Raw genomic sequence first — 22,263 nt, 5'->3', positions numbered from 1 at the left:
GTTTGAATTGGGCTATATGATTCAACCCAGTTTCAGAAACGGAATCTTGAATCCTTCAGATCTGCATAGGTTAGACATGGCTATTTTGTATTTCAGTGATAAGTTAATTCATCATAGAATAGAATGTGCAACTGGAGATTTAAAAATCCATTTCAGCCTCTAAATCATATTTTGTAATAAAACAGCCAATTGTTATATTTGCAAGGTCAATACATAAAAACATGCTGAATGTTTATTTTGTACATGAAGCAATTTATCAAGATGCACAGAGATTAAATACAAATAGTGATATTCTACAGTATTTATAAACATCTTGGAGCTCAGAGCTCTTCAAAGAGAGGATTCAACATTCAATATATTAGCTGTGGCTAAGAGGGCAGGTAGCATCCTTACCTGAGACCAGAAGGTTACGGTTTCAAATCGTATTTCAGGATTTTTAAAGTATCATCCAGGCTAATAGTTCAATACAGTTGCAAGGAAGCAGAAATGCCACCTTCCAAATGTGATGTTGAACTGAGGCTCCGTCTGCCTTCTCATGTGGTTGCAAAAGATCCCATGACAGAATGGAATCCTAGTATTCTGGCCAATAATTCTCCTCTATCCGCATCACTAAATTATTGATCTAATTATTATTAATTGTTATTTGTGTGATTTTGTTATACATAAGTGACACATATAATGGGTAGAGATCAGGACAGGAAATCTTTTTTTATACAACTCTCACTCTGCCTAAAAAGAAGTTAATTTGCTGTGACGTGCTTTGGGATGTTCTGAGGTCGCAAAAGAATTATGGTTTCTTCTTGACTTGAAAAAAACGACAATTTTGTTTCTCATCAAGCTCTGCAGACATCTCTTAAATTATATGAGAGCTAGGTGTGTGGATTAGTACTATGAGCCTGTCAGGCACATTCTATTGATGCTTTGTGTCAAGCATTTTGTGTCTATTGGACAGCAATTATCTTGAGGTTGGGACTGGGGTAGACATCCTTCTACTGTGGTTTGTGTTTCTGCCTTGGACGCATCCAGTATATATGGTTACATCACTGATTTGGAGGACCCCACCATCATGTAAATATGTACAGGACATCTCTGTACTTCACACTTTGTCATTACAATCATTTCCTGCACTGTAAAATAAACTAAGCAACCCCTGAGGGTCAAAGTTGCAAAAAATTATAGATTTCCATATTCTATATTTTGCTTTCTTTAAATGTGACTGTTCCAAATTCATCCTTTCACTGCTTCACTCAAAATATAAATTAATGAAATATAGAACAGATCACCTATTTAATTAAAATTCACAACTACATACTTGCAACATGATTGTTGTAAATAATGGATACCTTTAAGTATAAGGTCATTACCTTTTTGACCCTCTATCTCATTACCCTCAGTGAAGCACCAGGAGGCACTAAGAACATAAACATGTGACAACAGTTGAATTACAAGAACTATCAGACATGCACCTAATCCTTCACTCAACGCACATCCATATGCACACACAATTTACAGTAAAGATCATTGGATAATAGTCAAGAACAGCACATTTATTTGCATTTTTCCCTTCCGAGACCAGCTGAAACATCCAGTGAGAAACTTGACAGATGCCATCTACTTCAGCAAAGTCTAGAGATTAATCTTAGGGCTTTTCTGGATTTTATGGATCAGTTAACCATGATGTAAGACACTTCCTTACACCATCAGGGCTTTAAATTCTGATCATCTACAGAAAAAGTATCTTTCAAAATTGATAAATGATGTGAATAATAAGTATATTTATTTTATGTGAAAACAGAATGATGTTACTGGCATTCCAGATTGTGTGGGAACAACAATTCACTGTAAAGTTTGAATGATACTGTTAATGGGTGTCTGGCACTTAGCCAAAGAGAATGAAATTCTAATAATAGTTGATATAAAGTCTTCTATCAGACCTTCCTGGTTCAACTTACATATTTTCAATAATTAAGCAATATATCCCAAAATATCAAATTCCCTTATGTTCCAGATGAAACAAAATGCATCTCTGTGTTGCCAGCAGCATTTCCACTGTTTGTGTTCCCAACTCTCTGTTTGAAAATGAACGGGAATGCCTTTTTGAATGATTTTCTAAAGTTGTCTCCCATGAATGCATATACTATGGGATTGATGGAGGAGTTTGTGTAGGACATGCAATGCGCCCATATCTTGACTTTGTATGTATAGTAATTCCTGTTAAAATTTGGAAGAAAAGATTGGAAAAGAATGTACAATTGGATGGGACCCCAACAAAGGGCAAAGAGAAGGACCATAACGGCCAACATCCTGGAGATCTTTGTGCGCATAGCCTCAGACCTTTCAGCAAGAAGTTGAACCTGCAAAATACAGGTATAGTTTGTGAAAAGAACTTGAAAGCATATGAAAACAAGGACTGAGAGAAGGGCAATTAATCCATCAAATTTATTCTTTCAAAGACTCTGTAAAATCTACCCTATTATTGATTATACACCATTATAATATCTGCATACCTAGTCTCTGATCTCCCACAAATACTCCAGCAAAACTCCAGATGTTCATTCATTCTTACATGTCCCTTTGACCTGCTGCCCCCCCAGAGAACACTTGCCAATATTTTGCACCAGAGCAGAGAAACCAGTTGGGTGAATTTTCAACTCACAACACAGTTTAACATTAACAACAACATATATTTATATAACTAGCATTGTGGTGGTGTCCTAAAGTGTCATTATCAAAAACAATTTGACACTAAGCCAGATAAGGAGATAATAGGATGGATGGTCAAAAGCTAAATCAAAGATGTAGCTTTTAATGTCCCAAAGATGAAAACAGAAGTAGAAATATGGACACGTTTAAGAGAAGAATTCCAAAACTTAAAGTTTCAGCAGTTGAATGCATAGTTGCCATTAATGCAATTAAAGTTGCATGTTCAAGAGACTGGAATGAGAGATTTCTGAAGGAGGTGTAGAGCAGAAGGAGATTACAGAGACAGTGAGACCTTGTGAGGATTTGAAAGCAGGGATGAGAATTTTACAGCTGAGGTATTGCTGGGAGCCAATGTAAGTCAGTGAGCACAGGGAGATGGGAAGATGAGTCGGTGCAAGCTAGGTCTGGGCCAATAGAAATTTGATAACCTCAAACTATAGCTGAGGATAAAAGTATTGGGTAGTCAAAGCAGAGAGAGGAAAGTTAACAGATCATCGAATAAACTGAAAATTTCAGTTTATTGATGATCAACTAGATTTTTAAGGCACTAATTTCATCCTTAGTTGAAACTCAACATCTGCAGCAAAATGGTATTCATATTTCAGATTTTATTTCAGATTAGAATCTATGGAACTTTAGCCTAGACATTCTGATTTAAATTCTGGTATTAACCATTTATTTTAATTATTTATCATAAATGTTATAATAATTGTGATTTGATAACCGAAGCCATTGTTTCTATTTTGCTAAAGGAATTAAAAATAGCATACATCAGGATGAATTTTGAGAAAATAGTTTCTTTGATATTACATGAAACAAATAAATTACTTTTGTTAATTATTGTTTCTTTCCTCCATCTCAGCACTATGTTAAACTATTTTTAATTCCTGCTCTTTCTCCTTGATTGGAGCTAAAAAATGTGTTGCTGGAAAAGTGCAGCAGATCAGGCAGCATCAAAGGAGCAGGAGAATAGACGTTTCGGGCATAAGCCCTTCTTCAGGAACCTGAAAAAACACATTTTTCAGCTCTGATCTCCAGCATCTGCAGTCCTCACTTTCTCCTTTCTCCTTGATTACCTTCCATCTCTTTGATTCTTGTTCTCTTTCTCTATCAGGAAAATTGTAGGCCACCACTTGATGTCAAAATCAAATCAAGAATCTTTCATACATTACATCACATTCATAAACCAATGTTTTATTTATTTGTAATGCCAGTTATTGGCAAACAGGTCTTCAGTACTATTGCCAGAATGTTGTCAGGGCATACTTGATCACTTGGGTATTTGCAAGTATATACGTAATCTAAAATTGTAGCTTAGCCCAACTATAGGCTTCCTATAGCACTATTGATAAGTTACCTAGAGCATGGGGGTTTGTTTTAATTAATACACAGCACAAATAAAATCTACCTGGTAGTTGTTGTCAATAGGTTCCACAGCTGGCCGCCCCATCTGATGCAGCATGGCAGTATAAGATACACAGATCGTGACCAATGGAAGAAGATAGACAGCTAAGAAGTTATGTAGGATAAAGGCCTTCTCGTGGGAAGCAGAAGGGAAAGATTCACTGCAATACACCTGGGGCCCAAACCAATATCCATTTTGAATCTTCTGATACATAGCCACTGGTATGGACACAATAAAAGACCCTGCAACAGAATACAAGAAGCAACTATTTCAGATAAAAGTATAATTTTTATTTCATTTTAGGAAGTTTCCAATTATTATTTTTTGCTATTTTAGAATAAGAAGCATAATTATTTTAAGAATATAGAATGTAAATATGAGTCAATAAAACAATGAATAAAGATTTATTTATAGAGTGACTTTAACAGAGAAGAATATACAAGGCGCTTCATATAGCAAAATGTTAAACAAATTCCGAAGTAGTGAAGGAAAGACTAGGAAGGGTTGACAAAAAATTGTTCCTGGAGGTGAGCTCTATGGAATGTTTTAAGAAGAGTAAGATGAAGAGATGTATGGATTTAGAGATGGAATTCCAGAACATAAGACAAGGCAACTGAAGGCACAAATACCTACAGTACTGCCAAATTACTATAATTAAAACATAATACTATTTTGCAATTTATTTACACATTTTATCTGGATTAAATTGTGTTCAGAAGGCTAACGCTGAGCTATATCAGGTATGAGTAGCCACTTGATTTATTGTACAAGTTTGTTTGTTTATAAAGGTTGCAAAAAAGTTAATATTTAATTGTTAAGCTAGATTTAAAATGATGAACTAGCAATTACCCTTTCCTTGTTAACAATTTATTATTGTCACTGAGAGCAAAAGAAAATAATAAACATCCTATAAAAAATACAAAACAAATATTCCTATTTTAGTCTTTGATTTCTTTTCACTTACCAATCCATATTCCAAGACTGACTGCCATTGCCACCCGGGGTGTTCTCTGCCTCAGGGATCTGAGTGGGTATACTGTCACATACCACCTGTCTACACTCATTGCAGTCAATGTGACACATGTTGCCTGTACTGATACCTGCAACAACACAGAGTATACTTTCGAAAAAGAGACCACACAGAAAGCTTTCATATCAACGAGATGTGCAATGCTGCATGAACAAAGGTGGTGAGTTCATGATTCATAATAATCTTTAGGTTCACCCACATGATCATTTGCCCAAGCCTGCATCAGGTTTTACAATCCCCAAATTTAGAATTACTTCTTATCAATGGCAAATGTTGGCTCCAGAAACAAACACATTCAAAAGTAGCAGATGGAACAGCCATGCTATTATGAAGCATATATCTAATCAGCACATTCCTGGCAAATGGAAGAAACCCATTATTTATTGTCAACAGAGACTTGGAGCTATGAACTAAATTTGGATCAGAATTCTTCAATCCATGACAAGGGGCAAACATATTCATTGTTCATCGATATAGATTTTTTTTTGCCTTTTTGGAAAGAGAATGTGTGAATCCACAATTTTTGCAGAACTTTCTTTATCTGTTAGCTCTTCTTTCAGTGGAGCTGTAAAGTAACAGGAGTACAGGAGTAGCAGCAACTATGAATGGGCATTGTGACTGCCTGAATGTGAGGTGACTTACAAATTCAAGAATACAGATAGATATATACAAAATGTAAAATGACCCACTCAAGATTACTTTACAGCTCCACTGAAAGAAGAGTTAACAGATAATGAAAGTTCTGCAAAAATTGTGGATTCACACATTCTCTTTCCTAAAAGGCAAAAAAATCTATATCGATGAACAATGAATATGTTTGCCCTTTGTCATGGATTGAAGAATTCTGATCCAAATTTAGTTCATAGCTCCAAGTCTCTGTTGACAATAAATTATGGGTTTCTTCCATTTCCCAGGAGTGTGCTGATTAGATATATGTTATGGTAGTGAATGCAGTAAGTTATCTAGCCATAGAGGGCTTCACAAAATGTCCTAATTTCTACCAATTGGCCCATAGCCTTGAATATTACAACAGTTATAAAAGTACATTTTATTCATTGTGCAGTCTCCTGCCTCAACTGTCCTCCCAGTCTGTCCATTACAGATTTCCACCAACCTCTGGATGAAAAAAAATTCTTCAAGTACCCTCGAAACCTTCTGTCCTTCACCTCAAAATTATATCCCCTTTTTATTAACTCTTATTATGATTATACTTCATCATTGGTTGATGACACTATGTACCGTGGTATCTATGGAAAACAAATCTAGTCATGAAGATCTTTGACTTTTACTTTAGATCTGTTGGCTCAGTTTTGGATACTATTACATTGTTAGCAGATACTCCCAGCAATATCTTTATTTAATAATGTTACAAGTAGGTAACACCTAATTAGTTCTGAAAAATTACTGAGAGACTGGTAATTGACCTTTCCTTGACATTGTTGTACAAATAATGTGTTGTTAAGCCCATCTATTTAGATAGTTTAACTGAACCTACTTCTTGTAGTTCATTTCTTCAAAACTAAAAATGAGCAATATAGAGTATTTCTTATCAAAATATTCTAAACATGATCTATTTGGGAAATTTCTCAAGCAGGATTAAAGGGCTGAATTTAGTCCTGATGGCATGTATTCTGCCAGCCAGTGGTAGTGAACCCCTCCCCACTTCACTGCTTAATGGCATTCGGGGATACACCCTATTAGCAATTGTCAATTAACTCCCTATTAAGAACTGCTTATGACCTGCTAACCAAGCAGAGAGCTGGTATCTCACAGGTCCCATCCACAATGTTGGGCAGTGCTGGGACTGCATTAGGAGGAAAGTGCAACGATGAATGTGTGTCTCACAGTCAGGTGCAGTTTGTTGAGATCAGGGCCAATCAGGCAGACCTGGGTGAGATAGACAGGCTGGATGTTGGTGAGTATAGATGACACCCTTCCCACAGGGGTGGGACGACCTTCATGGGCCAATGAGTGCCTGAAAAGGAGTGCTCCCCACCTCATATACCTACCAGAAGTCCTCCAGGAACTACTCAGCCATCTATCTGTGATGAAATGCCAACAGAAACAGCAAGATGCTTTCAACTTGCCACTTAAGAGACTATGTTGGCCTTTTAGTAGAAGGGCCATCTTCCTTTATCTCCACCAGTGGCAAAATGGCTCAAAAATGGCAAAACAAAAGTCTGGTAAGCCACCATCACCTTCTGTCCTCCTCCCCTCCTAATCTATTCCTAAAAGGCTGGCAAAATCCAGCCCAAAGCGTTTCATATCTATATTATAAGAAGCCACATATACTTCTTTTTTGTGATTAAAATGATATTGACATTGGGCCCCTAAAATTGAAATACCAGCTGAGGTTTGCAACTTTAAAAAATCAAGTGCTGTACATTGTTGAGCTCTGCGATGCAATGTTGTTTTTGAAGCAGTGAGAGGAAGAGAATCTTTTAAGTTAAAGGAATTCTGTCTGACAATAACCTTCTGATTGGTTGAAATACAGTGCTAAAGTACCAAGGCAGCAGAGTGAAAGAAACATTCACTTCCTGAGTACAGAAAGAGTACATCTCACCCTTTATGCCTCCATTGGCAGAAAATTAAAAAAAACCTAGAACAATTCTAAAACAAGACCTGATCAACCATTTGTTTAAAGCAGAGGTTTTCAACTTATGTGCCGTAGCAAGGTGAGGAGTGCACTGTGAAATTCTTGGGAAGCAGCACTGTTTTGCACAGGCTTTCAATACCATGGTATGCATGAAGACTTGACACCATGCACTGCAGAAGATCGGAAATCTATTCGTTATGCAGCCTGCTTGTGCCCAAACATTCAGTCTGACTGTATGCAATGATCGAAGATCATGTCTCTGGGATGTGAAGAAACTGTGCATGAACAGGAAAGAGGTACGCTGTTGTTGAACGTCTGCTGAACTGGCTTGCCTGCTTGGACATGTTTCCACATCAGTACAAATTTTAAGATGAAGATATTGTAATGTTTTTGCTTAAGCCACTGCTCTAAGTCATAGAATACAATCTAAGAAGAAATAAATAAAATTCTTGTGAAAAGAGTCGATTCCTAAGCTAACTCAATCAATTAAACATCTGAACCCAAAACCAAAAAGCGAGAATTGTTCAAAGACTATATATTGAGATCCAGCCTGTGAATTTTCATAGCAAGGAAATGTCACTTGCCTTACCTGAATGTCTCATCTGCAGAGAAAAGTTGACAAACATTGTGATGATGGCTGCTGAAAATGTGTTGCTGGAAAAGCGCAGCAGGTCAGGCAGCATCCAAGGAGCAGGAGAATCGACGTTTCAGGCATGAGCCCTTCTTCAGGTTCATGCCCGAAACGTCAATTCTCCTGCTCCTTGGATGCTGCCTGACCTGATGCGCCTTTCCAGCAACACATTTTCAGCTCTGATCTCCAGCATCTGCAGTCCTCGCTTTCTCCTAAAACACTGTGATGATACCAAGTAAATTAAGATGTCATTTACAGATGAAACATCCATCTGTTGTGAACAGATACATTCAGTACTTTTAAGAGATTGAGAGAACAAAACATCAAGCAGACCCAATGTCAATGGAGTGTGTGTGCAGGTATTGGTTAAAGCTCAAGATGCTTGTTAGCAGGTGGATGAACTTGTAGCAAAATCAAATAAACACCATACCATTGCTGAAACCTTAATTGTGCCTGCATATAAACAAATCATAGTTGTGATTGAAGTTGAACTGAGCAGATTATGAAAATGTGTCTGTGCTCACAGTTAAACATTTGAAACATTAATACTTTTGATCTTTCTTGAGCTTATTAGATGCACAATGTTGCAAATCTGTCTAGTAAGGCCAGAACCACAATAAATGCTAGTAATATTATAAGGCCCTTTGGCCCATCATGTCTGGTTTGACCATGATAACATTCTAAACTAATTCCATCTATCTGCACATAGTCCCTATCCCTCTATATCCCAGTCCGGTCATGAGTCTGTCCAAATGCCTCTTAAATTGGTTATGAGCGATCAATTTAGCTGAAAAAAGTGGGTGATCTATGGAATTGTTTGTCTCATTGAAGTGTGCCTTGATACTGGAAACATTGGAAACTACTGATTGAAAGAACGACTATCACCCTAGACATGTCATCAGTGTTAAAAAAAATCACAAAAGACTGTGTAAGGCATTGATCAACACTTGCAATCAGGGATTTGTGACCGTTGAAATTTTGTTTACTCTATCTATGTCATTTTTCCAGCTATAGTATCTGTGTCAAACCTACTGGCCATTGTCTATCTTAATTTTAAATGAGCATTTGTGTGTTTGGGGGTTTTGAAGAACTATAATTTAAATTAAATGCTAGTAGATTAGAAATCTTTGCTTTTCACTTATCTTTAACGTGAGCAGAGTGTTACAATAGAATTATTTTTCTATTAGTGACGAAACCTGTGAGTTGCTTTTGGGCTGAATCTTATGTTTTTCTTAAGCGAAGTCCAAGTTGTGTTAAGTTTTTCAGATGGTTTCGTATTGCAAGGCCTAGGGAATCTTCTTGCTGCAGGGAATCAGGGTGTGGCTTGATTAGTCAAGGAAACAGCTTTCCCAGTTTGGCACTAGCCTTCAGGTTTTGATAGGGAACACTTTGGAAGGTTGACAGGACTGAGTTTGCCATTTGTCAGTTTTAGTATCTTGATTGATGTTGGGTGTCTGTCCAGTTTCATCCCTTTGAGTATCTCTCTGAAGGCCCTCCTGCTCCCTATGGATACAAAATATTTTTCTCCCTTTCCATCAAAAGCTCCATTGCAGTGTTTGAAAACCTTGATGTTTGCTGTCTCATATATTTAACCATTCCTCAAAGTATCACAGCACAGATTCAGAAACATGAAGCGTGATATTAGGTCACCTGCTGATATATGCATGAGGCTGCACACAGTACCAATGTTATCCAACAAACAGCACAAATGTACTGTTCTACACAATGAACAAGCACAGGATAATTATTTAACCTAATACCCAAGCTCATTTTCAAGGATAGGCCAATATTCTGAAGGATGAAGTTTAACAGAACTGCAGCTCTGATAAAAATATTTTCAGTGAAAACTATTAATTTAAAAAAAAAGCATCAAGGCTGACCCTACTAGAGACACGTTGACATAATTTTAGGGTTTACGTTCACAGCACAAATAGCCATCAAAAATTACAGCATAATTGTAAAAACCTAAAATAGGTTTCCTATACAGTTACCACTTACCTTAGCATGTAAAGTATAGTGCAATGTTGTTCAGTACATTTGCCAGTAACCACATGAGAACAACTGGAAATTTAAATTGTGGTTAATGGCATTTTATTTCATAAATAAAATATGATAAATAGACACCATTATTGTTAGCTCACAGGACAGGCACTAAATTTGCTCAACAACTCTAAATATGTATACAGGTAAAAGAATTTAATTAAATTAGATTCATTTCTTAACGGTCGAAATTTTAGGAGTTCCAATCATTTTTTAATTCTATTGTCAAATAGTTAAACAGAAAATTGCCCTGTAATCTCAGTTTACAAAATTTCTATGCTTATATTTGTTCACTTTCAAAGGGATTCCTCTGAATGAGAATATGAGCATTTAAGAGATCAAATTATCTTTTCACAAAGTAATGAGTCAGACGTCCTTGTTGAGAAAATAATAGTTTTTTTTTAGAATAATGCTCCATATAAATCTTTAAGGTTGCCGCAGAATCACTCAGGAATAGACATTGTCTCAACAGTATATTTCAGTTTCTGCTATTACAATAACATATAAATCTATCATCTACAGCATTAAGATGGCATGTGAAACATAACAATCATAATGCTGGAAGACAAAATTAAAGATTGTACAAACTAAAATATATTTTTGTATGGTTTTCTTATAAATAGTGAGAGAAATAAGAAAACAAAATGTGTAAAATTGAGAGGTAGAATCATATGCTATAATCATTTACCCATAAATCCTCTATTCTTCTGGCATATGGCAGGGTATCAGTTAATTATCCCATTTCTATCCGAATCATAGTAAACAAATTAGCTGTTCAGTAAGTACTTGAGTTACAACAGATACAAATGGAAATTTAGCCAATTATACTGTCATAATTTACTGTATAGATTTTGTATAGGGCAAACTGTGTGAAATCTATCACAAAACAGAAAGGGGCTAAAGGTTAAAAAAAGGGTCTAGCATTGGTGGATAATTCATTGTTCCTGCAACACACAAGTATACATGCACACAGATATAAGAATAATTCAAATGTTCACATTCAATTCATTGACTTTAACCTATATTTTTAATAAGTGTGGTTAAGCATGATGTTTAAAATGTATGTACAATTATCTGTTATTATGCATCCGTCCTTTTGTGCACCTCCACTCACTTGCAAAGGTTGCACAGGCAAAAGAAAATACCACGCAGCACATCAAGCAGATCACTACAGCTCAAAGAAAAAAACCTAAGACTGATACTGTGAGACTGATTGCTTGTATGACTGCAAACATTTACCCAGAAGATTTTACACTCAGAAACTACCATAAGAACTACAGTCCGTCAGTAAATACTTTATTTTTGACATTTCTGTACTTAATGAATTCAGGAATTCTGAAGGAAACGGCCTGGGAGATGAGTCCTGGAGGCCAGTTGTGGCCAGGAGCCTGGAGTAGGAGGCAGTTCAAACTTAGGATGGTGTGGGATATGAGTCCTAGAGGCAAGTCACAGGCCACAGCCTGGAGTGGGAGGCAATCCGAGTCCAGGCTGGCCTGGGAGATGAGTCCTGGAGGAGAGCTGTGGGCTGGAGCCTGGCTCGAGGAGGCAGTCCGAGCCTAAGGCGGCCTAGGAGACTAGTCACAGGCTGGAGCCTGGCATGTGGAGGTAGCAAGGCCTCATGTTCTGAAGCCCGGCAGGCACAGACTCAGTGAAAAGGACTATAATTTGAGTACTTATTAAAGATACTTTTTATTCATATTCTGGACATTGTGTATTTCAAGTACATTTGAAAACTTTGTATTCCTAAGCTAGACTTCTTTTTTACTCTTTCAATTCTGTAGCAAACACTTCAAGTATCTGAACTTAGGTACCCTGTACCGAAGATGGTGCCAAAACAGCAGCATTACAATTTTTTCACTGCAATCATTCGGGTGCATGTGACAATAAAGGCTATTCTATTCTAATTATTATTTTTGTGATAAATGTTACTATTTGTAACAAACATGCTCCCATACACATTCCAATTATAAAGGGACCACAAGATAGCTTTAAAGGATAAATAGTCCTTGAACACATTTTTCTCTTGTTTTTCTAGACTGCCTATTTCTGACACTATTTAGTTTTCTTTCCAACGTTGTTTTGTTTCTTACAGCAGCTTGAAATTATACTGCATCTTTAAAAAAGTAAATTATTACAAGACACTTTGCAGGAGTGGCAGCATGGTGGCTCAGTGGTTAATACTGCTGCCTCACAGCACTGGGAACCCATTTTCAACTCCAGCCTCAGGCAACTATCTGTGTGGAGTATGCACATTCTCCCCGTGTCTGTGTGAGTTTGCTCCAGGTGCTCTGGCTTCCTCCCACAATCCAAAGATGTGCAGATTAGGTGAATTGGCCATGCTAAGTTGCCCATAGGGTTCAAGGATGTGCAGGTTAGCTGCATTAGTCAGGGGTAAAAGAGAATAATACAGTAGGAGAATGGATCTGGTAGTTTCTTTTCAAAGGATCTGTGTGGACTTATTTGGCCTAATGGCTGTTTCCACACTGTAGGGATTCTAGGAGTGTTATACAAAATTTAACCCTCAATCAAATTAGGGATTATTAGGACAGGTGATCAAATGCTTGATTGAAGAGGTAGGTTTCAGGCAGCTTCCTAAAGCAGAGATATAGAAGGATATATTTAGAGAAGAATGAGAGAGGAAAGGAGACTTTGAATCTTAGGCACAGTCATCAATTACAAGATGAAAGATGCATAAGAGGCAAGAATTGGAGGATTGCTGGGTTGTCAGAGTGTTATAATGTTGGAGGAGGATGCAGAACTGGGAAAGGGTGAGGTCCTAGTAAGAACAGAACATGATTTAAATAGATTAATCCAATTTCATGGCAGAACCTGTTTGATCACTTTCTGTATAAAAAAGGGAATATGAAAAATATTTGCAAAATACACCTCAATCAACACAAAGAACTTTACAATTATGTTTGGAGAAAAAGGTAATCAAGATAATTTGTGCTCCTCTAAAATAGATAACTGTAAATAGCGATAAGGAAAAGACAATTACCTCTAATAATCACCATATTCTTCCCCACATTCTGTGTCTTCCATGTCCTTCTCCACAGTAAACACTGATGCAAAATACTCATTTAGTATCTCCCCCATTTCCTGTCGTTCCACACAAAAGCTGCCTTGCTGTTCTTTGAGGGGTCCTATTCTGTCCCGAATTACTCTTCTGTCCTTAATATATTTATAAAATGCTTTTGGATTGTACCTAAGCCTATTTGCCAAAGCTATCTCATGTCCCCTTTTTGCCTTCCTGATTTCCCTCTTGAGTATACTCCTACTGCCTTTATGCTCTTGTAAGGATTCACTCAATCTCTGCTGCTATATACCTGACATATGCTTCCTTCTATTTCTTTACCAAACCCTCAATTTCTCTAGTCATCCAGCATTCCCTAAACTTATCACCCTTTCACCCTATCAGGAATATACTGTCTCTGGACTCTCATTATCTCATTTTTAAAGGTGTCCCATTTTCCAGATGTCCTTTTACCTGGGAATATCTGACGTAATCAACTTTTGAAAGTTCCTGCCTAAAACTGTCAAAATTGGCCTTCCTCCAAATTAGAACTTTAACTTTCAGATCTGGTCTATTCTTTTCCATCATTATTTTAAAACTCATAGAATTATGATCGCTGGCCCCAAAGTGCTTCCCCACTGACACCTCAGTCACCTGCCCTGCCCACTGACACCTCAGTCACCCCGCCTTATTTCCCAAGAATAGGCAAGTTTTGCACCTTCCCTCACAGGTACATCCACATCCTGTACCAGAAAGTTTTCTTGTGCATATTTAACAAATTCATCTCCACCTAAACCCTTAACACTGTGGCACTCCCAGTCTGTGTTTGGAATGTTAAAATCCCCTACCATTACCACCCTATCTTTCTTTCCACCGACTACCGGGGGGTCTATAGTATCCCTTTCTTAATTCTCAGTTCCACCCAAATAACTTCCCTGGACATATTCTCAGAAATATCCTCCCTAAGAACAGGTGGAATGTTATCCCTTATCAAAAACACCATTCCCCCTTCTCTCTTGCCCCCCTTTCGATCCTTCCTACAGCATTTATATCCTGGAACATGAAGCTGACAATCCTGTCCATCCCAGAGCCACGCCTCTGTAATTACTATGATATCCCTGTCCCATATTCCTAACCATGCCTCTAGTTCATCTGCCTTCCCTCTTCAACCTCTTGTATTGAAATAAATGCAGTTTAATTTGCCTCGTTCTCTGATTTGGTCCTGCCTCCCCTGACTGTTTAACTTGTTCCCTTTCCCAACTGTACCAGTCTCAAACTGATCTCTTTCTTCATTATCTCCCTGACTCCCCCCCCTTTCCACGCACTACTTTAAATCGTCCTAAGCAGCTCCAACAAACCTCCCTGCCAGTATATTAGTCCCCTTCCAATTCAGGTGCAATCCATCCGTCCTATACAGGTCACTTTTACTCCAGAAGAGATTCTAATCCAAAAACGTGAACCCTTCGCCCCTGCACCAGTACCTCAGCCACACATTCATCTGCTCTATTGTCCTATTCCTACCCTCACTAGCTCAAAGCACCAGAGTAATCCTGATATTACTACCCTTGAGGACCTCCTTTTTAAATTCCTGTCTAAATTCCTATGTTGTCCCTTCAGAATCTCATCCTTTTTCCTTCCTATGCCATTAGTTCCAATGTGTATAATGACCTCTTGCTGGTCTGTCTCCCCTTTTTGTGAATATTCTGCACTCTCTTTGAGATATCCTTGATCTTGGCACCAGGGAGGCAACACACCATTCTGATTTCTTGCTGCCAGCAGCAGAAACGTCTATCTGTGCTTCTGACTAGAGAGTCCCCTATTACAAGCAATTGCTTGGAACCTGATGTACCCCTCATTACATTATAGACGTCTCGGTGCCAAAAACTTGGCTGTTTATGCTACATTCTCTTCAGAGTCCATCACCCCCTACATTTTCCAAAACAGCATATTTGTTTGAGATGGGAATAGCCACAGGAGGCTTCTGCACTCCTGCCTCCCTCTACTGTCTTTCGTGGTGGTAGCCCATCTACCTGGCTGTATTTCAGTTTTTCTCCCTTTCTATAACTGCCATCCATCACACCTGTTTGTCCTGTAAATTCCTCATGCTTCTAACTGCAACTCCAACCGCTCCATGTGATCTGATAGGATTCACAACCAAACACACTTACTGTAGACATAATCATCAGTAACATGGAAATTCTCCCTAATCACCCACATCCAACAGGAAGAGCACATCACTCTACTAAAGGCCATCTTTGCACCCTAACATCTACACACCCAGAAAATAGCACAGTCTTCCTGCTCTAAAAAAATTGTTCCAGGGTAACTTAGTACTTATGTTTTATATTTTTAAATTTTAATCAAGACAGATGTCTATAAAACATATAACCAAAAAGAATTTGTTCTACTCATTGTTAAAAAAAAAGACAGCAAGGTTACACCTAAAAACCATGCACTTATCTGCTCCTGTGCTGTGAGCTCTCCCACACATATTCCTCCAGCTGTAAATTTTGCTGTTTGTTCATTTTTCTTAGATGCACTCTGATGTTCAGAAATACTTGAACTCAAACTGCAAAAGCAGTAACTGTGCAGATTCACTGGATTGTCAGACAGCAGTGTAGGTTTCATTTTCTTTCTCTCACTGATCATGTGGTCGCTGCTTTTGTTCTCTTCCCCCTTTTTCAAGTGCCATTGTTTTGATCTATCTTTTCTCCGAAGTTCCAAAGCAATGCAACATCTTATGAAATAGCAATTATTGCTCCTGGAATTTGAGGAAATTACCTCCAAAGCCTAAAATACCTCAGGAAAGGAGCAGCTCTCACAGCCTCAATGTTTTCTTGTCCTCCATCATGGATTACCCAGAATCGTCCTATTTAATAATTACTTCGTAATTATCAGTAATTACAGTTGAGATTAGGATATCATGCTGTACACCACAAGGAAACTAATATTGAATAAAAGACATGAAGTCACCAACATTATTATGACAAAAGTACTATTTTTTAAAAAAACTAGAGTGACCAGTCTCTAGGTTCAAGTCGCTTCCAACCCATGATTTTAAAAGAAGTAGTTGAGAAAATGGCAGATGCCCTATGCTTAATCTTCCAAAGTTGACTCAATTTAGGCATTTTCTTTTCAATTGGCAAATTGCACATGCCACTCTGTTACATAAGAAAATGGATGAGAAAACCAAAGTTAGAGACAAGTTAATCTAACAGCTCTTGCAGAGTAATTACTTGAATCCATAGTTAAGCATAGAATGATTGAACATCTTGAAAAGTATTAGTTGACTGGAAAGAGTCAACATTAATTTGTAAAAGTGTAGGTCTTGCGTGATAAATCTGATTGAATATTTGGAAGGAAAATCCATAGTATTAATGTGTGTGAATGTTTATTATGTGAACTGCCAGAAGACATTTGATAAACCCCTCATTAGAGATAACTAAAGTTGAAGCCCATGAAACTAAAAGCACATTATTGACCTGGTTAGGAATTTGTCTGAGTGGTAGGAGATAGTGAGTAGGAATAATAGTCAGATATTCTATACAGCAGAGCATAATAAGCAGCAACTCACAGGAATCTGCATTCGGAACTCAAATATTTACTGTATTTAGTGATTAGATATTGAGATAGAGAGCCACATCTTCAGTGATTCAAAGTTAGGCAGTGTTGATGATTAAATGGCAAGTAGATGCTAAAGATTAAGTGAATCAGCAAAAACAAGGCAATAGAATTCAATACAGGCAAATGTGAGATCATCCACTACAGAATAAAAATGGATAGCTGAGGGAATTTTCTAAATGATGTTAAATTAGAAACAGTGAAGGTTCTCACATAGATAGATCATTAAAATGTCATGAACATATAGAAAAAATAATCAAAATAGCATGGTCACACTGACTTTAAACTAGTAAATGGCCGGGGGAGGTCTTGGGGGAAGTCAATACAGTTTCAAAATCAAGTAACATGATAGAGAATAAAGAACCAGTAAGGAATCCTACTTCAGAAATGGCAGGTAATGGCAAAACTGTAAGAAGTGCATTGATTAAACCAAGCGAGAGAAATAACAGATGAATAAAGCATCAGTGCTGAGAGGAAGGTCACAGCATATGACCCAAATAAAAGTTCTATATACAAATGCAAGGAATAAATTAAGTGAATTGTAGGCACAAATTCAAATTGGAGGTAAAGACATAGTAGCCATTACTGAGACATGGCTGCAGGATGCTTAAAAATGTGTTGCTGGAAAAGCGCAGCAGGTCAGGCAGCATCCAAGGAGCAGGAGAGTCGATGTTTCGGGATGACCCCTTCTTCAGGAATGGTCAGCATTGGACATTAGATATATCATGTTATGAGGTGTACAGGACAAACTGGGAAAGTGGCAGAGGAAATAAAATTTATTCAAGGATGAGGGAGAATATAAGGATTGGAAAGCATTCAATGGAGACCATGTAGTTGGAACTGAGGAGCAGTAAAGAATCTAAAATTGTAATAGGTGTTGTGCACAGACCGAGAGTGTGGTGCTGGAAAAGCACAGCCGGTCAGGCAGCAGCCGAGGAGCAGGAGAATTGAGGTTTCGAGCATAAGCTCTTCATTAGAAATGAGGCCTGTGGGTGAAGGGGGCTGAGAGATAAATGGGAGAGGGTGAGGCTGTGGGGAGGGTAGCTGAGAAATGTGATAGGTAGATGAAGGTTCGGGGTGATGGTGATAGGTCAGAGAGGAGGGTGGATCGGATAGGTGGGAAGGAATTTGGACAGATAGGACAGGTCAAGACGGCAGTGCTGAGTTGGAAGGTTGGATCTGGGATAAGGTGAGGGGGAAGGAAATGAGGAAACTGGTGAAATCCTCATTGATCCCATGTCCAACCACAGGGGATCAATGTGGACTTCACCAGTTTCCTTCTGAATCATCTTTATTCATTTTAAGTTTGATTTCTGTTTACTAGAATGTTTTTTTGTTCTTAAAAAAAACCCATTGAATGATACTATATTCAATCAGATACTGTCTTGATATTGAATGCCACTACTTGTGTTTTAATAGTTACATCCATGTGACGATTAAAACTGTCTGGAGCTAAATGAATATGGCAGTGAAATATAGATTAGCAGTAAGGATTTCTTTACAGCCTGATTTATTACTCCTTCAATCACCTTGCAGTTGATTAAGAAGAGTTTGATAGAATATCACAATTACTTGTAATCAGCTAATTGTTAATGTAGATCACAGACAGAGGCCAGGTAGTTATGTAGTGTTTCAAGAGTGTTGGGAGTGATACAGGTATTTGTTGTTGTGTGAGATGTAGCTGTCTTGTATCAATTACTTAAAGTCTTTTTGCCAATATGGAGGAACAATACACACTGGGACTCACTCCCCAGACTGTAGAAGAATGGATTGCTAAAGCAAGAGCACCCCACCCAGATGACTGATCATGGCCAATCCCTGGATTAGCAGCTACCTTGACTTCCTGTGTTGGGACCCCTGACTGATGAATGCCTCTACAGTAGTTGGTGAGGACTACTCCCCTAAGTTTAGAGACATGGCTGCTTGTATGTTGCAAGTGTTTGCCACATAAGCTGTTGACAGATTGACATAGCAATGTGCTGTGCAGCAAGATCTCTGCCCTCTTGAATGAGGACTGCCATTAGCAAGGCATCCTGCCTGGTTGTGTAACACTGCTAATCGACAATGCAAGGCAATGCAGAGATTCTCTGAACATGCAGGTGGTCGCTGCCTAAGAAAGGCAGTAACAGAAAGCAAATATCCCTGAGACATAGCCAGGCCCAGTCCATCAGCTGGGTGTCTGCCTAGGAGTAAGAAGCATCACTGTTGCAGTCTTTCAATGCTAATTATTAGTTCACCCTGAAGTACAGGTCTCAACTTCCTTGGCATCATGAAAATGTATTGGAGAGGTGTCATGAAGATCCTGAACAGTTGGCAATTATCAGCTGCCAATATCTGTGGATAAGTTAGTGATGAAGCTCGTGGTGAGCTAAATCACCACGGATGCCTTCAACTTCCATGTCAAGAATTCTCGGTTTCAGTATTGCTTGCAGTATATGTTAAGATAAAATGCTGCATATTAATTTGGCAAGATTTGTCCCTATTAGATCATCAACAAACAATAATCCTTCTGGAGTCACATTGTTGCTAGATCAGGTAAGGATGGCAGAATTCCTTCCTTAAAAAACATTAGGGGTATTTGCAAACACTAAATAAATAAATGTCTGAACTGTGGCCAATGAAATTTGGACTTAGCATGGCTCAGAGAATGTATCTATGTTAGGTCAGTTCACAGTAACAGGCATTCATCAGAGAAACTTGGAAACTCACCTGTTGTATGTAATTGACAAATTTGCACATGAATTCCCCGAAAATCCAGCTCGGGAGTGGGTATAGGACTGCAGTGAATGGGACACAGCATATCAAAAAGATAATGTCAGTTGTAGCCAAGTTTGCTAGAAAAAGAAAGAAAAGCTTAGAATAATTTCAATCTAAAAGAGAATTGGGAAATCAACCAAGTTACAGTCGAAGCAATTACCCACCATTATTCTGATAATAATTATTATAATTTAGAAAACTCAAATACTACAGTGCTATTACCATACTTAGATAAATGAATTAGAATGTTTTCACAGAGCACTGTCTGCTGGGTTAATATAACCTTTTATTCAAGAACTGAAGGATTACTGTGCCTGTGTATCAAAAGTGATATTTATACAAAGATTTTTTTTAGATTTACAAACATAAAATGAATACTTTTTCTGAATTTTTACTGCTACTGGTTTAATTTAAAACAAAACAAAACATTAACTCAGAAAAATTTGCAGTTACAAATTTAAATCTGTCTTTTGTTAAAAATTTTTAAAAGCTTACACTTAATCATTATCTAATACATATTGAAATAAAAATATACCTTTTCTCTCACATCAGATTTTCATTAATTTCAGACTACCTCTGATTGTAAAAATCATAGTTTGATAGTTTTAAAATTACTCATGCATAAATCTGCACGTAATTTACAGATCCTGATTGCCGTTATAAATCAATCACTGTTTATTATTTTGAAACAACCCAGGCAGTGATGCAGGCTAGCCAGCATATATCAGAACCGGTCCCCAGCCTGGATTGATGGGGTCGTTATCTGGTTGCAAGAACAACATTAACTAAACGCGAAAAAAAAGCTTATGTGAAGGGTGATTAATTAGTATCCTGGCATCACTGAAAAAGTCCAAAAAGGGAGATGAGAGACTACTAGAACTCGATGGATTTAGTTATCGATGCTGTTACCTATGTAAAAGTTGGTAACTGTGCGCATCTGCTTGTGCTTCGTTACCACATAAATCACTAGCGAGTTTCCAGCCAGACCCACCACCATGAGAATCCCGAAGAAGAGAGGCACCAGCCAGGCGTCCATCAACACTGGGGGGCTCGGAGCGACTGTCGTGTTACTACAGATGTTCCCCAAACATGAAATGTTCAGATATTCGAAAGACTCATTGGTGGAGGAGTCCACAGAAGCTCCCAGCATCTTCCTAAGGAATCAAAACCAGTGCAGTTAAAACCACTTTACACAGAGGGAAAAATAACAATCAGTAATCTGAAATTCCCCGAGAGATTCAGCCAGGTTTTCCTGTCTAGTAGGTCATGGTACCTGTCTAGATGCTATTCTGACTTTAACACTTGGTTAATGAAATGTTTAGCCATTTATCGATTGAGCCCAATCAGTTCTGTGCATCATCCGCGATCTCACTCCGAATTCACTGGCACGAATCAGAGACGGAGCAAAGGAAGGCGGGCTTGATGCCAGGCGAGTGCAAACGGGTTTTTTTTTATATATTGAAGACGTTGACGTGATCGACAATGTGTCTTTGAAATCATAGAGGAGAAAGTGAGGACTGCAGATGCTGGAGATCAGAGCTGAAAATGTGTTGCTGGAAAAGCGCAGCAGGTCAGGCAGCATCCAAAGAGCAGGAGATTCGACGTTTCGGGCATGAGCCCTTCTTCAGGAATGAGGAAAGTGGGTCCAGCAGGCTAAGATAAAAGGTAGGGAGGAGGGACTTGGGGGAGGGGCCCTCTCCCAAGTCCCTCCTCCCTACCTTTTATCTTAGCCACTTTGAAATCATAGCCAAATTGCACTCTCCTCAAATCCAATCTGACGCTGCTCAAATCCTTATAAAAAGAAAGGTTTCTTTAAAGTCAAATTATAACAAACTACTCGATTTCTTCAGTTGTTTCTGTGCTTGTACTTATACAAAGATCTTGAACAAAAATTATTTTCTTCTGTGTTTTATGTAAATATGTTTTGTTAACTGGATTCATGTCACTGGGTTAGTGAGTCATAACTCCAAGATAGTGTTTTGGACACATGGATTCAAATCTCATCATTGCTAATGGTAAAATTTTAATCCATGGTAGCAGTGCTAACCACTGAGCCACCATGCCACCCTTCATGTAAGCATCTTCAACTGTCTTACAAAATCCCATCTAATTCCCTCATCCTCTTTGGGGAGGGAAACCTGCTATCCTTACCTTGGGTAGCTTTCATATGACTCCAGAACCACAGCAAATGTAGTTGACTTTCTTTTGCCCTGTAGGCAATACATTGTGGCCAATGACACCCACATCCCGTAGACAAATAAAACAGAATTATTTAATTTTGGGGGTTTAAATCTGTCCCTTGAATTCATATTAGACTAAAACCAGAAATAGTTATCCCAACTCACTTAATGGTTGTGCTGTGGTACAATCAGTAAACTAGTAAACCTCTGTAATTCAGAGGTTCAGGTTACTGCTGTAAGGACATGCAATAAATTGCATCACCAGCTGGTGGAATTTAAATTCAGCA

The 22,263-nt window shown here is 38.1% G+C and overlaps 1 protein-coding gene across 1 annotated transcript; it reads right to left on the bottom strand.

Moving 5' to 3' along the window:
* Positions 1-206: 206 nt before the first annotated feature.
* LOC132829172 (G-protein coupled receptor 54-like) lies at positions 207-21,411 on the bottom strand. Its single transcript, XM_060846518.1, has 6 exons — positions 21,070-21,411; positions 20,706-20,950; positions 19,749-19,873; positions 5,073-5,208; positions 4,112-4,350; positions 207-2,354 (listed from the first exon to the last, which is right to left on the bottom strand). Exons 2-6 carry the CDS (start codon positions 20,944-20,946, stop codon positions 1,998-2,000), a joined length of 1,098 nt encoding a protein of 365 aa, XP_060702501.1. The 5' UTR covers positions 20,947-20,950; positions 21,070-21,411; the 3' UTR covers positions 207-1,997.
* Positions 21,412-22,263: the final 852 nt, after the last annotated feature.

Source organism: Hemiscyllium ocellatum, chromosome 28 (genome assembly GCF_020745735.1).
Source record: "Hemiscyllium ocellatum isolate sHemOce1 chromosome 28, sHemOce1.pat.X.cur, whole genome shotgun sequence".
Classification (NCBI taxonomy): domain Eukaryota; kingdom Metazoa; phylum Chordata; class Chondrichthyes; order Orectolobiformes; family Hemiscylliidae; genus Hemiscyllium; species Hemiscyllium ocellatum.
This window is presented reverse-complemented; position numbering and strand designations above follow the sequence as displayed.

Bases quoted from the DNA above. Each gene is read 5' to 3' on its own strand.
- LOC132829172 (XM_060846518.1), bottom strand. From the start codon at position 20,946: ATGCTGGGAGCTTCTGTGGACTCCTCCACCAATGAGTCTTTCGAATAT. The intron at 5,209-19,748 runs GTGAGTTTCCAA...GTGTTGTTGCAG, and splicing joins TTGTCAATTACATACAACAG to GTATCAGTACAGGCAACATG. The intron at 2,355-4,111 runs GTAGATTTTATT...TGTATTTTGCAG, and splicing joins CTATTGACAACAACTACCAG to GTTCAACTTCTTGCTGAAAG.